This window comes from Pelmatolapia mariae, linkage group LG17, assembly GCF_036321145.2.
Source record: "Pelmatolapia mariae isolate MD_Pm_ZW linkage group LG17, Pm_UMD_F_2, whole genome shotgun sequence".
In the NCBI taxonomy this organism is placed as follows: Eukaryota; Metazoa; Chordata; class Actinopteri; order Cichliformes; family Cichlidae; genus Pelmatolapia; species Pelmatolapia mariae.
Window position 1 is genome coordinate 11,501,288 of NC_086242.1, and position 16,616 is coordinate 11,517,903.

The 16,616-nt window shown below is 42.0% G+C and overlaps 1 protein-coding gene across 2 annotated transcripts in view; it reads right to left on the bottom strand.

Annotated features, from left to right (window-relative positions):
• Window positions 1–792: 792 nt before the first annotated feature.
• Window positions 793–16,616, bottom strand: part of plxna4 (plexin A4) — a 239,693-nt gene continuing 223,869 nt past the window's right edge. For both annotated transcript variants that reach the window (XM_063500354.1, XM_063500353.1), the window contains exons 29-32: window positions 12,938–13,107; window positions 8,190–8,402; window positions 5,371–5,521; window positions 793–4,961 (exon numbers count right to left, since the gene is read on the bottom strand). In XM_063500354.1, coding sequence (XP_063356424.1) covers window positions 4,866–4,961; window positions 5,371–5,521; window positions 8,190–8,402; window positions 12,938–13,107 — 630 coding nt within the window. In that variant the 3' untranslated portion in view covers window positions 793–4,865. The remainder of the gene's footprint in view (window positions 4,962–5,370; window positions 5,522–8,189; window positions 8,403–12,937; window positions 13,108–16,616) is intronic.

Below are 16,616 nucleotides of genomic sequence, written 5' to 3' on the forward strand. Positions count from 1 at the left end.
TAAATACCTGGCTTCAAATCTAAAATCCAGTGCTACTATCTGCTGCTCATGACAGATCAACTAGCTTTTTGTACCTCAGCTTTCATCTTCAATTCTCAGTTGGCAGGGATGTTTCTTTATGCTTTGCTAGCCGGTGTCAGCTTCTATGATGATGTTAATGGATTTGGCTGAATTGGATGTCATTGCTGTGTGATAGTCTTCAGATACATTATGATTGCTGGATGCTAATTTACATATTTATTTGGAGGTTTACCCTTGAAGCCACTTGCATTCTGATCCATGGTTTCCTTTATCTTCCCCAATGGTACTGTGGGCAGAACTGATTGAATGAAACCATATTTTGATTAATTTGGACACTTCAAGTCTGAAATTATGTGGACAAGTGTTTTTAAAGATCATCGTGGTGTTTCTTATCATCGGAGAGATCTTGCAGCTACAGTACAGTTCTATCCTTTGTGTATCCTGGCATGTATAAAGTCAACAGCAAGGGAGTAATGAGAAATCCCAGAGTACAATTGACTCTTTGTTATGCATTATTGTGTAGCTTTTCTTTGCTGCTTTGTCTGGCACCCCACAGCGGGGGATTTGCGATGGCCTCTACATCCCTGAACATACCCTGTAGCGACTGTCACAGGAATTGAAAAGGAAATTAGTGCCATCCAGCTCATAAAGACACAGTGTAGTCTTTATAAGCTGATTGTTATGGAATTGTGTTACTTTGCGTGCACTGTAGGTAGGTTTTTCTCACAAACTCGCACAATAAGGAACAACGAGACTCGTGAAATGCTTGGTTTCATAATAAAGTTTATTCTATATTACAAATAGTATTTTGTTCTTGACTGCAAAATAGGAATGCATTATATTTACATACACAGGTATACAATTAATTATAACAAAGTTAGAGAAGCTCGCCTTATATCCCCCAGGTTTCGTTTTCATCTCTCAATAAGATACTCTTTATCTTTCAAATATGATCTAGTAAAAGTCTTTTCTAGCATGTTTGTGTAACAGCTGCTATAACACTGAGCTAGGAGGACATTTTTAGTTCCTACAAAACGTTTGAAGGTGGAAACTTTATCTGTGCTCTTGGCAACGCTAGGTGGCTACTACCAGACGACCTTTGTTGCCCGGGAAGTGACAGGGTGAGGGAGGGAGAAATGAAAGACAGGATGAGACACCAGGGGAGCAGACTTGCAATCACAGCCGAGGGCTCTCACCTTATTTAGTAACACACAGCTGAGAAGAGAAACTTTGGATGTCCCTAAAATTAATCCTAAATTGAAATAATAGAAGTTCTGTATGCTGTATGAGATGTGATCAAAAAGTTCTGGGAATTTGGCCATGAAGATCAACAACCATATATGATTAACAATAGATGATAACCCTGAAGGTGAAATCCCAAAAGTCCGATTTGCACATTCAGAGTGTGTATACAGTAGAGCCCAAACTTGCATGGAACAAATGTTCCAGTAGGTTCTGTATCCTAAATATAAACTCAGAGTTCAGACTTTCCATGTCTGAAGTGTGGTGTGTGCCATCATGCAGTGCACTCAAAAGGCAGGGGTTCTGTGGCCACACCAAAGTCTGTTCGCTCAACATTTGCCAGACTTGCCTTACTGTGACTTCCTCCAGATCTGCTAATTGAAACTCAACTTGAAAGGTTGGTTTTGAGATGCAGTGGAGGACATCCAGTGTACATTGCAGAGATAAACATTCCCAAAACCTTTTGATCACCTCTCAAAAAGCTGCAGAAAGTTAACAGACAATGATTTGTTTATCTTACATACAGACAAGGACCCCTTAAAAAATGGAGTCACTTGCTAAACTCTGTCTAAAACACAAGTCTAACAAAGCTAATGCGCCTCTACTGCTATGGATGATAAATTAGAGGTATAGGTCTACTTAATTTGTTCTTGGTGTTCCTTTTTTTCTTTGTTCATTTTCACATCTTGTGCTGGCAAATTGAGGCAATCCTTTGTTGCTTTTTAGGACGTGAACCTGCATCTAATCACACCCGTCTGTTTTTATAACTGCACATATTCTGTTCTTTTAAAAAAAATGGGCAGGCTTCATCACTGTAAAGGAGGGTTTTTTTTGTTCTGGGAAGTTGAGCATTTATCACGATGAAATACTCTAACGCAGTTTTCAATAGGAAAAAATAAAACCAATAAAAAAAGAGCAAAAATGTTCTGCCTGACCAGATTTAAACTGCAGAGGCGGCACAGCTGTCACACACAAAGAGTGCTGGTCTGTAATGGAGGACACAGTAAATGGGACAAGAAAGTCCAAAATGGGGTACATGCTGTCTTTAAATGACATCCAGAAAATGAGCAGTTGTCTTGGAAATGACTTCAAAAGCCCCTAGCAGTTGTAGAAGTCTCTAAATATCTTTTTGCAAGGCAATTCAATTTCATACCATCCAAACAGGTCAACATGCAAAGGTATACAGTAACTCCTTTATTTAGCATCTATCACGTCACAAAAATCATAGGGACGAGACTGTGTCATAGGGGGACTGGTCTGGATAAAGGTTCCACCTTAAACGAAAGTTATAGTTTTTATAACATGAACAATCCACTTTTTCCATCTTGATTCTTCCAAGCAAAAGAAAGATAAAAGAACACATCCACATCATCATTGCAAGGCTTAATTTTCTTATTTTTCACTTTTTTTTAAATAAGTTTCTTAAATTGTTTACGTTTTACATGCGCTTAAAAAGCCAATAAAGGACCCAAGGTGGACCTAGGGCGGTCTTCACACATTCACATCACCACATGGGGCACGTTGTCAAGGCAAAAGAAAGGGCAGAGGTCAAAATGTACGGAGGGCGCCTCCATCTTTCCATCGCTCTCTCCCATAGTGGGGATTCACATCCAACAAGTCTTATCTATGTCCATCATTTTCTGTTTATCTTGCCGTGATGCTCACGTCTTGCTCTGCTTTATCAGATCTTTTTTTTTTTAAATTTCTTTCTTTCTTTTTTTCTCTTTTTTTTTTTCTTTTTTTTTTTTGAGGTTTGGAGAAGGCCGCCCCCTGCCGCCACTGAGGACAACTACACTAATACAGACAAGAGCGCCTCAAACAGTTACACACTCAAGAGTTGGGGTTTTTGCCGTATGCAACTAGCTACCATCTCCAATGCTTGTGCAAAACAGAAAAACTGGTAAGTCAGGAGCTGGACGAAAAAGGGGTGAACGGTGTGCCGAGAGCCGGAGAGACCCGGGACGATGAAAAGAGAGAGGAGGATCGGATCACCTCGCCCACAGAGCCTCTCACCTCGACACACTGAGGTCAGAAAAATCACACATGTTGCTTAAAGTTCAAGTCACAATATTTTTTTTTTTTGTCTTAGAAGTGGTTGTCTTATACATAGTCCTTTGTTTGTCAGTTCCTCAGTGGCACTTTATAAATACATTTTTGACCATTTTTGAAAATTTCAAGCTCCTTTGGTTTTTGGCTGACCAACTAAGTCCGTGTCATTTGATTTCTCCACACAAAAGTCTTAAAATTGGGTTATTCCGGGAAAGAAGTGCTACTCTCACAACAGAGCCTCTTTAGGTAGCACACGCTGTATTGAATCATTCTTCTTTTTCTTGATCAAGCAGTTTCTTACCCAGTGCATTTCAGTCAGCTCTTCCCTTTACCTCCTCCATTGTTGGCGTAGAAATCTGGGCAGTCAGGATGTTGGGTAGCTGCTGAGTGTGTGTGCGTTTTGTGTGCATGTGTGTGCTTTGATAGACCGTCGCAGCGGCGACACAAGTTTGGAAGTGGCAAGGGCCAGGCAAAGACTGCTACTGGTGTTTGGATTTGCAGTCAAAACACTGTCTTCCAGAGTTGGTTGTGTGCTTTTTCTTTTTTTTTTTACAAAGGATCCAACTTGGGCGGGGGCTCCAGGGTTTCATCTAATAGCTTAATTTTGCAGTAGCTATATAAGCCAAATGGAAGCAGAAATCATGAGCACTTTCTTAAATGTATGCTGGGCCAGGTAAAAATGTGTGCATGTCGCAAAGGGCTATAGGCTGGGGATGCTCTGGTTTGTAAAGTTCATCATGGTTCAGTAAAGGAAAAGTTCAGAGAAGCGATAATCCTTCCCTTCCCCCATCAGTCTTTTTCTTAAATACAACTCCAGCTACATTAAAGAACACAAGAACATTCTAGGCTTGCCTGGATTTGCCCCAGATTTCACGGATATGTATGCTTTGCTTGAAGGTACAGTGTAAACTTGGCAAACCATCCTTGCATTAATTTTCTTCAGAGGTGTTCATTTGGCTTGCAGTCATCAGTGTTGATGCTTCCTCTTGATTCTGTATATTTAATATAGAACTACAATAAACTGAACTCTAGAGATGGTTTTATTTTAACTATCCTATTCTGAAAAGTTCTCAACAAAATGGACACCCAACATTGTGGTTTTTAAAGAATTACCTATCGGTGTAAATTCTTGAAGGCAACATAAAAATGTTTTTCCCCTCTTTCCTTCCAACAGGGGGGATCGACACATTGCCAATATGGCCAGCTTTCAAGCAATCACCCCTTGAAGCTTCTCTGTGGTGAAGCTGAGGGATCCCCCACATTGCACTGTGGGAAACGCCAACCTCAGCTCCGGGCCACCCCTCGCATAAATTCAGGTAAACTAGTCTATGCAGCAGAGTGAATGGGAAGAAAAAAAACCAACAACAACAACAAAAAAAAAAACAGGATTTCTCAGGGAACAGGAAGCAGAAAAAAAGTTAGAGGAAGAATTCATCTCTGAAAGGCGGAGGGAGGAAGTCACATGATGAAAAAAGATGGGGACAGGTCTTCGCTCAGGCACGGCTCGGTTTCTGACGGGGTCTCTTCCCAGTGCACCCTGGGAAGTGCGGTTCTCAGCTCTCCAGACTCATGAAGGCCACCACCTGCTCCAGCTTAAAGGCCAGCCTCTGTTTCCTGGCTGCATCGTCCTGCTCCAGTGCACACACAATCTGCCGGCGTGACCGTGAAAATGACACACAACGCTATTACTAAAAGCACTCAACATAACAGGACTTTAAAAATCCAGCAAGTAACTAAACTAAAACAATAGATTACTATTTGTGTTACTATAGAAATTGATTATAGCTATTGATATACTGGCTTGGATTTAGGGAGTGCCTTGACTGTCCCACTGTACCCAGCTGGCCTGCACTCACTGCTCTTGGCTTCAAGTTAGCTTTAGTTTGTCCCTTATGCTTCCCACATTTTAATACACTATCTGTCCTTTCATTGACTTTTCATGACTTTTGGGGGTTAAATGCCTGGGCATGGTATGATTTGCCTCTTATGAGTACCCCCTTAGTTAGCGACAGCACTGATGTGTTGCCCAAAGGTGTAATAGGTCCCAGCATTACGTACCTCCTCGGTGTATTTCCCCACATAGGAGTAGATCTCACTGAGAGAGCTCATGGTGTTGAACTCATTCATGTGCATCCGCGACTGCTCTGCCAGGTAGGCATTCATGTCTTGGTCACTGATCGCTGGCATCTTACTAATGTCTGAGTAGTATCTGTGAAGAGAGGGCAGGAGGAACAGTACAAAGCATTAAGGTGTGTTTACTGTAGCAAAAAAAGATGTTAAAAGGAAAAGTGCTAAATGATTTTGAAAGCAGAATATGCCCAGTTATGTATTTTTACACAGATGTTTACCTCGGAGCTCATCGTTTATGAATGCCTGACTAATGCGTGGCGCATAGAGACGAAAAGCACGTTTCATAGTAAAGTGACCTAAATGGAATCTGTAGATGCAGAGAGGCCTCATGTTTTAAAATGGAACACTGCAGCAGCATACAGTATACTCACACACGCTGCACTGAGCTAAAGGCAATCAGTCACTGTCAGCAGCAGCTGTGTTGCCCATATCAACTGTGTTGATTAAAGCTGCTTATTTACATATTAAATTCCTGGAGCTACAGCCACTTGAGGACAGGCCCGTTGTATGGATGGATAATTCTGGGAGTGCGTGTGATGATATTTGCCAGGAAACAAGCTGTCAGAGCTAACAGAGCAAAGGAGAAGGCAGGTGGGTGTTACTCACAGAGGTCATAGCTGTATTGACACTGCACAGTACTCAAAGCTAGCTCTGACCTGGGCCCTGTTAGTGTCATGAACATGAGAATAGACTCAACAAGCTCATAACATTCCCTAAAGCAAGCATAAGCAATAAAAGGGGAAAAAAATAAGACGTGGTATGTATGGAAAGCAAAATTAAAGTCTCCATTGTATAAATCACAAGATAGCTGTAGGCCCAGCCAGGTTACTTTTTACTAAGTAAGCTAGCTATTCAGTAGTTTCTTTGTTGAAATGTGAAAGCCTCAAACTGAACTGATGTGTGACGATTATGCGGATTAAAGACTGCTGCAGTGTTTGCATTTTTGCTGTTGCGAAATATCTTTTGCTGCGATCACTTTCATTACTAGTGTTGTCGTGTTAGGTGGAAAATGTGAGTATATCTCTAATGAGATCAACCACAAACAGAACCCTGCACAAGCCAATCTGCAGCATTTCATTAATTGTTTTCATTTGGCGTTCTTCTTCACCACCAACTTTTTAAATTTAATTCATTGAAATATTTAAATAAAGTGTTGGTCAATTATTTGCAGAAGTGTAATAAAAATACTGCTATACCAATTTAACATCCAGTTTGTTGCAAGTGCCGATGTCTCTACAGTAACGTTTACTACTGAAGTTTAAAAGCCGTTAAAGAAAAACCACCACACGTATCCCATACTTTTAAAGGTATAGATTTATATGCAAGCAGTCTTGTATACAAATAATGTAATGACAGGTGTGATGGATTTGTCATTGTCTGGAGACCTTCAACTCCCACATCAAATTCAGAGCAGGTGGCAGTAGCTCACGGGTCTGCTTCACTTCACGACGCCTTTTTAATAACATCAACATATTGTAGCAAGTAAAAAGCTTTGGGATATCGTGGCTCTGCCCAGCTGCATAGCATGGAAGTGCTGAATGCAGTTGTTGTCTTATGTAATTTATTAGTGGCTGAAGTGGTGTTTCAAGCAAAGTCTCAGCAGAATAGTACTGAGCGAGAGACGCTGATTTCAAGGGATGGAGATATCCACTGGCCTGCTAACCAGCTAAAGCAGCGTCCTCTCTTTATAACCAAGATAGAGGAGGAGGGAGACAGAGAACAATAGGATATCTCTTCTGAACCTCTACAGTGATCAGTTTCTTTCTATTATAGTTTTATTGTGCCCTGAAAAATCCCCCCGGTAAATCCCTTGCTGTGGCACTTTGGACAGTAAAGTGAAACGGCATAAGATCCACTTTTGGCCATTAGTGTGGCTCTTTAAAAAGATTAAGACAGTTTCACTTTGCAGTAATCACTGGTTGAAAGAATCATTTGTAAAAGTACAAAACTGCAATTAGCACTGACGCCATTCTGTGATACCAGGCATTCCCTGTTTACATGCAGTTATTAAAAAAAACAAAACAAAACATGCATTCGGCATTTTCCCCTCACAGTAGCAGCTGCTCTATTCTGTCCACGCATATCTTTTTTTATGCATCGCTTATAGTAGACCAGAGAGAGCCACACAATCCCGAGCCTGAATCTCCTCATTTGGTTCCACCCATTCAAGCAGTGCACATATATTCTCATCCTGAGGCTTGCTTTGCAACGACGCTACAGCCACATAAATACTCGGAACCACTTCACAGTACCCCATCTTTTATTCAGGACCTCTTTGCCTCCCCTGCTGACAAATAAATTTAATAAAACTTCCATTTTAACAAATTACCGGCTTCTGCTGCCTGCAACTCTCAAAAATGCTTCCCTTGATTTTTTTTTCTCTCCCCCCTACACACACACACACACACACACACACACACACACACACACACACACACACACACACACACACACACACACACACACACACACACACACACACACACACACACACACACACACTTACTTCTGCACCCTTCCAGCACACTGACTCCTATGTCCTGTAGATCCCATGCCCTGGGCACTCCCATCTATTCCCACTGCATTGTAATTTGGATTGGGTTTCACAGCTCATAGATCACACTGCTACAGTCGCATTGTGTGTGCTGGAATGAAACGCGCTTAATGCAGGTTTTCTGATGGTTCTTTCTCTCTTCATCTATCCAGTAATTGGTGTGTATGCACATGCGCTTTTCTTGACAGCTTACCTCTCCACCCAGCTCTTGTAGCTGGGGATGTCCTTGGCATAAAGCAGCTTGTTGGAGGGTGAGTCTTTCCCAAGGCGGTGCTCTGAGGTGGAGCAGGAGTCCATGAAAGTCTGGGCCACCACAGACAGACAGGCATCTGTGATGCTGCTCTTATGGATGTCAAACACAAACTGGGGGTTTTTAATCACATTCACCCAGAAACGCAGAGGTAGGCTGTCAGAGGGGGAAAAGAGAACAAAAAGTAGTTTAGTGTCAAACTCAAAATCATGCAGCTTTTGCACTTTAACTTTTCATTCCCTGACAAATAATTGTGTGTTGCTGTTTTCTTTAAATTCCTTTTAATTTTCCCAATCTTGACATTTCCAATTCTGGACACAACAATATGAAATTCTTTAATATAAGCCCTTTTACCTGTAAAAAAAAATAAAGGTAGTCTCTTAAGAAAATGTAAAACTGAGTCATGCTAACTAATGTAGTCTGTTAGGCTTCCTGTGGAAAAAAAAAAAGTTTTGTTCAGTTCTGTCTCGGTGACAGAATGCTTGAATAGCCATTCAAATGGGCGAACAAAGAGTGTGAAGTAAAACAACAGCCTGTGTCCGGTTGAGCTGCTCTGAGATTAAGTCCCTAAATGCCGTTTTCAAATTTGCTACAGCCAGCTAGTCAATAGGCATGAACATATTATTCGCCAGAAGGGACGAGGATTCATTCACTTTGCAAAGCTAGTACACAGGCCCTGCTGTTGCTGATGTGCTCTATTTGATGTGTGTGCTCAATTCAATAAAGCCTTTATCTTTAAAACCAGGTGGTGGCTGGCTCTCATTTTTTTTCCTCGCAGTGTCCAGGGGTCCTCGCTGGGGGCCGCGCAGTGACACAGTTCATATTGCCTTGTTTGTGCAAGTGGGTCCTATTTTGTGCCTGTCAGGAATAATAAAAATACACAAGTCTGTTTATTTGCAGGGCTTGTTTCTGCCAAAATGAATAGATATAGGGCCAGCTTTATCTGTGTATTGCTGTGAAAGGGGCTCAGGTGGTATTAAGAAAAAGCTGAGTGTTACTTGGATCTCTGTATCTTTACTTTTCTCTGGGCTCTGCGCTTTTAGCTGATGTGGCAAAAATCAACAAAGACACTGCTGCTGTCTACGCTACACAGAAGTTTCTGCGCATAGAAAAAAAAAAGAGTATAAAATGTAAAAAAAAAAAAAAAAAAAAAACCTGAAATGCATTCATTTAAAGTACCACCAGTGTTCCTCGACAATCCACTAAGCATTTATTCTAGTACAACCACCCACAAAGATATTCAGCTGTACAATGTAACAAAAGAGGATTTAAACTCAGAATGGGAAAAACTCAGCATTATGACTTCAAAATTAATCTAAGCAAAAAATCTAGTGGGATTAGGTGCAGGGATCAAAGGGATATTAACACGGCTGCTGTGCTGTCTTGATTGTTGACAAGCTGGCGTTTCAATGGGGCAGTGGATTCTAAGATGATGAGATTTTGCACAATTTTGTGTGTGCAAAATTACCACCATAATAAGTATGCCTTATCCATTGAAAATAGGCAAATCTGAGTTTACTCCTGCTGAGTAGCTTTAGGAATCTGAACGATGGTCATGATCGGTCCTTTTGGTTAGGGATTAGGTTAAATATCAGCTGCCAAGATCAAGGGCATCTCATATCCTAAAGAAATTATGCTGGCAGAGTAAGAAAAGGGCCCACTGATTCATCACTTGAAAGTGCAGTCATTTCAAACTGATGAAAGGGTGTGATATAGTAAAAAAAAAACCAAAAACAAAAAAAACCCTGTATAATTAAGCATGCAAAATAAGCAACAGTTTAGACAGCATCTTTACTAAAACTGGGCAGATGTAAATAGGAGAATTATTTCTGTTCTAAAGCCAAAATGTGACCAGAACAAATGTGATTCTAACTTGTTGCTTTTCTCTTATTTTTTTTTAATGCATCCACACTTTAACACTGGTACCTACAACATCTGCAAACAGCTAAGTCCCCTTTGTGGTCCCTGAAAACCACCTCATGCAGCCCTTTGAATCTCCAGTTTTAGGATGTTCTGCCCATTTTGTGGAATGGGCCTAATGAATTAGCTTACCATTGGCAGGAAAAGAATCACAGATGTTGTGATGTAGAACATCTCACTGGTGCCATTATGGCATAGACATGCAGTGAGCTAAATTTTGAATTAACAGCTTTATAAAGGTGACCTGACTGAGTTTGGTTCCAGTCAGGGCCTAAGTAAGCAAAACTGTGCTGTTTTATTCCTGTGATAGGCACCTTATACTTAGGTCTGCCACAGTGGTAGTAGTAAGCAATCTGAGTAGGATTGCGTTGCAGTATGATGGCAGATAAGAATGATAATCTGCATGCAGAAAAGAGGGGTGTATGTGGCAGTTTTGCACAATAATTAAAATTCTGTCCGTTCCATCCCGAAATGCAGCGCATATAGACGGACACACGCGGACCAAATACAGAGGAGTGAGGATGAGAGCAGACACTGACACACTGCCACTAATCCAAAAGATACCATCTGGAGATGCTCTGGGAGCCAGTGACTCATGTACGCACATACTGACTGTACACACATACAAAACATGTTATACTCTGTCACACAATACATACAAAACTAACAGTTTAACTAAATTTAACTTTGCACCATGAAAATGCAGTTTATTTTAAAAAGCAGTAAAACTGGTGAAAAAGAAGTTTAAACTGTTTTTTTTTTTCCCCAAATACCAAAAGTCCACACCTAGTACATCTGCCTTAATCATCTGTCATGATTCTGAAAGGTATGCCACCAACCACTTGGGGTCATATTTTGTTAATGTCATTGTTTCCACAAGAAAATCAAAGGACAAGGCAAAGTTACTATGCATCTCTGTTGACAGTCAAGCACAAGAAAATACTTTAAGAACTAATATCTACATATCTAAAGGCTATTTCAGCCGTTAAGATGTGCAGGACAAATGATAATTACGACGTATAGTGTTTACAACATGTCTTCTGCAGTTTGGTTTGATCTGAATATCTCTTGGTGGTCATTTACACTCATATTTGGCACTGTGCACTTTGCACACTGCTCAATGCACATTTTAAAACTTAGTGTAGCAGCATCATAGAGGTATAGAAAGGCATAGTATTTTTTTTCTTTTTGATAGTCTTGCTTTGATGTAAAGGACTTGGACTATAAAAGTTCAGCGATACATTAAGGTCACTTTCAGGTCTTTAGAGTGTATGGAAACGTGGTCAGCATTAATCATGCCAAAGCAACCATCCGCTTTTATTTTTAAAAAATTATGAACATTTTCTCACTGAATGGGCGAAAATAGTGGTTCACAATCGGATTTCAGTATAGATTTCGCAAACTTCTAAACATTCAACTAAAAAAACAAACAAACAAAAAAAAACGGTTGACTGGTAAGCTATAGCAACAAATACACTGGCATGATATGACAATGGTATAAAGCTGAAGGATCTAACATAAGGGTTATATCAGGGGACACTGAAGGAAGGGAACCCTCAAGGTGGGGGTAGTAGTAGAATATAGGGGCTCCTGCTGCAGTTGAAGTTAATGGCGTGTACAATAACTGTGGAACTGATAGGTTTAATGGGATGGGGGCTCAGCTTGGAAGGGACACTGACAGTATTATTTTCTACCATGAGACAAAACGAAGGCTTCTGTTGAAGCCAAGATTGCAGTCTTTTAAGATGAGGTCATGAGGTTATGCATATGCACACGCGGGGAGGTGCTTAAAGGCACAATCATATGCACGTTCCACACTGAGAAGGTACTTGTGGTGGCATCAGCACAAACTGTGCTCAGTCTCAGTGGCTTTTTCTCAGTGTGTGCTATGATAAATTGTGCTTTATTTATAGCCCTACAGTGAAAGTCTAATGGGGAGAAGCACGTCGACTTCTCAGAACACTTAACACACACTGTGACTGGCCCGGTAACGCAGAGAAAAACCCTAAAATTAGGCTCATAAGGTAAAGTAAATAATATTTTCCTTCAGCCTCTCCCTACCCATTCCTTTATGTCTATTCGTCCCTCGATACACATAAATTTTTCCTCCAATATCTGTGGTTCTCCTGGGCCTTGGGCTGAGTGATGCATGCTGGGATCTTGGCAGAGGCTATGAGGCTAATGAGATATTAGTGTGCATTTAACTCCCACTGTGTTCACTTCCTTTTCTTCACCTTTTCATTCCTCTGCTCACCCCATTCCAGGGCACTGTCAGTTATTTAACCCCAGCCAACCTTTTAAGGTGGACTCACAGGGGTCAATATGGTCTAAATTAATCAGCAGATATTAATTTAGAGGTGTACTTGTGCACCTGGGAGTGAACATTTGTCACTATAGAGAATTCCACAGTGACAGGAATTTTTTTTTTTTTGGCCCAGTTATCCATGATAATAGATGGAGAGTCTTGGCAGCCGATTGGATTAGCCCCTTGTGGTTGGCTTTAATGAAGATTACACACCCCTGTGGTTAATGGATATTAGGAAAGGAAGAGGCGTATTGTGAAACTTGGCTCTGACAGGGCAATACCCAGGCAATGCCAGTGTGCCTGTAGTACTTTTAAAAATCAAAATGCCCATCAATGATCCAAATAACTGTTTAAGGAATCTTAAACATTCCCATTCTGTGCGCTTGACACCAATTACTTGGTGTGTATGCATATTTCTATATCAGCACCCACAGTATATATAGATTCAGATGCTAAATGAACTCACCAGTTGCTCTTCCATGTGTGTCGGACATGCGGGTCATGGATGTTGTGTTTGTCGGCCTGCTCATCCAGGAAGTCAAACATATATTTGATGGCCAGTGGCAGAGCGCTGCCTCGATGGGCTGTGCTGAAGATGGTCTCAAACAGGTCATCCACAAACTTCTGTAGCGTACCCTACAGAGCAAGAAGAGGAGACTTGCAAAGATTCAGTCATTCTCTAATTTTTCAAAACTTCACTAACAGCAGCAGAAATGCCATTAATATGTATATTTTTTTCTGTGTCAGTTTGAGTTGTGCAGTGCATGACACTTTCTCTCCCAGCTCCGATGTTTATGTGTCTGACTCATATCTCACAGACCCTGCCCCTAAATCTGCTTGCAGCTTTGATGGGGGAAATTGTTATTTCACAGCTGACTTTTAATAATATCTAGGAACAGGAGGCGCATCTCCTAAGCCTCTTTGTGCTGCCGGATTAGCTCCCACACTGCACCATTGACCCTAATTTGATTTAATGTTGGTGACTTTAAGAAGGAGGAGGAGAAGAGAGACAGAGAGTGAGAGAATCTAATCCTCTTGTAAAGAATGAGCTGATGGGATGCACGGGAAAAAGGCGAGAGCCAGAGATGGAAATGAAACGACACAAGTTTCCTATCAGAAGAAGAGGCCATTGAGTGTGGCAGATGAGGTGTGTACAGGCATTGGCAAATAAAAATCCAATTTGGGTGGAGCGGGTGACCAAATCACAGAGTCAGGAGAGGTAGAAGGGGAGAGTGGGAGGAGGGAATCCTGTTAGTTCGACAATCATGGCTATAATTCTAATGTGGCCCACATTCCCGGCAGCTTACCATTTTTCTATGAAGACGGTATCACATATCTCTATATCAAGCCCACGTGCCTTCCTAGCTGCTAAGGGAAGGCCTATCGCGTACATGTGTGCAGAGACAGTGAAATCTGTGTATGTGCCTACTAGTGCTTAGGCTGTGACATTTTACGTCATCCTCGATCTCAAGGGGTGCACCACTATCAACACTGTCATCATCACAGGGTTCTCTTGTTCCCTGGTGGAGCTGAAACTGCCAACATAACCCCCCCACGACCATCTACCCTGTCATTAGACTGCACTCTAAACACAATGTGTCATCTGGATGTTTTGATGCCATCTGCCTCCGCATTGAAATGCAAGGAAAGCGACGTTGGGGATAGCAATGAAACAGGGAGTCTGAGACAGGCACACACACACTCAAGTGTACAAGTGGAGGGAAAATGCAATCCTTCCCTGCACCAGTCCACACACATGAACACGTCCTGTACCCACACTCAAGAGTGTCACTGATGGAGCTAATATGAGAGATGTGAGTGGCGTTGCCAAGGAGAGGTATTTATTGGCAAGGTGAAAGCCAAACGCAGTCAATTACACTGCCTGTCTGCCCAATCATTTCTCAGCAAGAGAGATGGCCAGCCAAGATAAACTGGTTATTTCTCAAAAACAATCCATCTGGAAAGACGATGTGCTGTCTGTAGTCAGAAGCCACCTTCCTGCACTCTGGAACGGGATAATGGCAGGAAAATGGAGCGACTCACAGAGGCTGAGAGGCGACGTGTGCATGTGTGAAGGTGTGTGGAGGACTGTACAGTATGTGTCATGACGATAGCTGCTCTGTTTTTCCTGCCTCATCCTATACTGGGATCTGTAGTTTGTTTATTAATTTCTTTCATATGCCCTGTTTCACAGTCACTATTGCGCCTCTCTTTCCCTGTTAACTGATCACCAGACTTGTTGGTTTTCCGGTGTGTAGAATCTCACCACTAAATGTCAGCAGATTGCAGATTTTTAGTCACCTGTTTTCATGCACCTCCCAGTTCTACTGCATAATCCTGCGGTGCTATGGTGGCCGCTGTAGGACAAACAACTCTGGTCACTGTTTAACTGTAGTGAGTGTATGCTGTCAGCAAGTGTTTACCTCACCTGATGTGTATATCTATTAACTCTGTATAAGGAGTTGATGAGTCAGCCAGTGTTAGTCAAACTTTCTTCGAAGTGGCTCTAACATTGTTGAACTTGGGCACTTTGGTCTCATACAATGTGGGAATCTACTTAATTGGCTTATCAGAACAATGGTGTTATTTTTAGGACATAAGCATGACCTTAAAAGTGGCATTACGTTAGCTTTTAATCAGCTGTTGTTGTTGTTTAGGTATTTAAGATGGCGGGGCAACATGGCCGCTTCAACAAACCAGCGCCTGCTTGTATGTATTCTTAATGGATTCATTCATGAAGTTTATGAAAATACGTTTTGGAAGACGCAAGTTCACACTCGTGAACAAGACTCCGAGATACTTAAACTCCTCCACTTGGGGCAGGAACTCGTCCCTCGCCCGGAGTGGGCACTCCACCCGTTTCCAGCTGAGGGCCATGGCCTCAGATTTGCAGGTGCTGATTCTCATTCCCACCGCTTCACACTCGGCTGCGAACCGTTCCAGAGCGAGCTGGAGGCCATCACCCGATGAAGCCAACTACATCATCCACCAAAAGCAGAGAAGGGAGCGGGAGATCGACGGACGGTGCAGCTGGTGCTGCGGCTGCAGTGATGCGGATGCTGTACCGGTCCATCATGGTGAAGAGAGAGCTGAGTATAAAAGCGAAGCTCTCCATTTACAGGTCGATCTGCATCCCTACTCTCACCTATGGTCACGAGCTGTGGGTAGTGACTGAAAGAATGAGATCGCAGATACACAGCGGCGGAAATTAGCTTCCTCTGAAGGGTGGCTGGCCTCTCCCTTAGAGATAGGGTGAGAAGTTTAGGTATCCAGGAGGGGCTCAGAGTAGAGCCGTTGCTCCTCCACATCGAAAGGAGCCAGTTGAGGTGGTTCGGGCATCTGACAAGGATGCCCCCTGGGTGAGGTGTTACGGGCATGTCCCACCGGGAGGAGGCCCAGGTCAGACCCAGGACACTTCGGAGAGATTATATCTCTCAGCTGGCCTGGGAACTCCTTGGTGTTCCCCCAGACAAGCTGGAGGAGGTGACTGGGGTGAGGGAGGTCTGGGCTTCTCTGCTTAGGCTGCTGCCCCTGCGACCCGGCCCCGGATAAATGGAAGAAGATGGATGGATGGAAGGTAATTACCCACTAATCAATGTATAAGTATGAGCAAAATATTATTTTTAGTATTAAATGACCTCAAAAAACAACTGACTGCAACTTTAAGTGTACTGACTATAAGAAGTGTGGTATCACTAGTTCAAGATTCTTTATTCGTCACATACATAGTTATACAAGTATAACACGCAGTGAAATGTAACCTGACACGCTCCTCGACTTGTGCAAAAGGGGGGGAGAGAGGAAGAACATTATATATTATATACATTAGGTGAATGTGCAGTAGTAGCATTGTATGCAGCAAGCAGGTGAATTCTGTACATTAAGTGAATGTACAGAATGTACATTAAGTGTAGTATTCCAAGTCAAGGTGGAGACAAACGAAATATGGTAAATAATCACATACTAACTTTGTGAAACATTCAATTTAATTGTATTTATATGGGGCGAAATCACAACAACAGTTCCCCCAAGGTGCTTTATATTGCAAGATAAAGACAGTACAATAACAATGACTGAATAAATCTATTAGACAGTCACGGTGATATATCTACTCAAAAAGGCAGACATCAGTGTTTCAAGTTGTA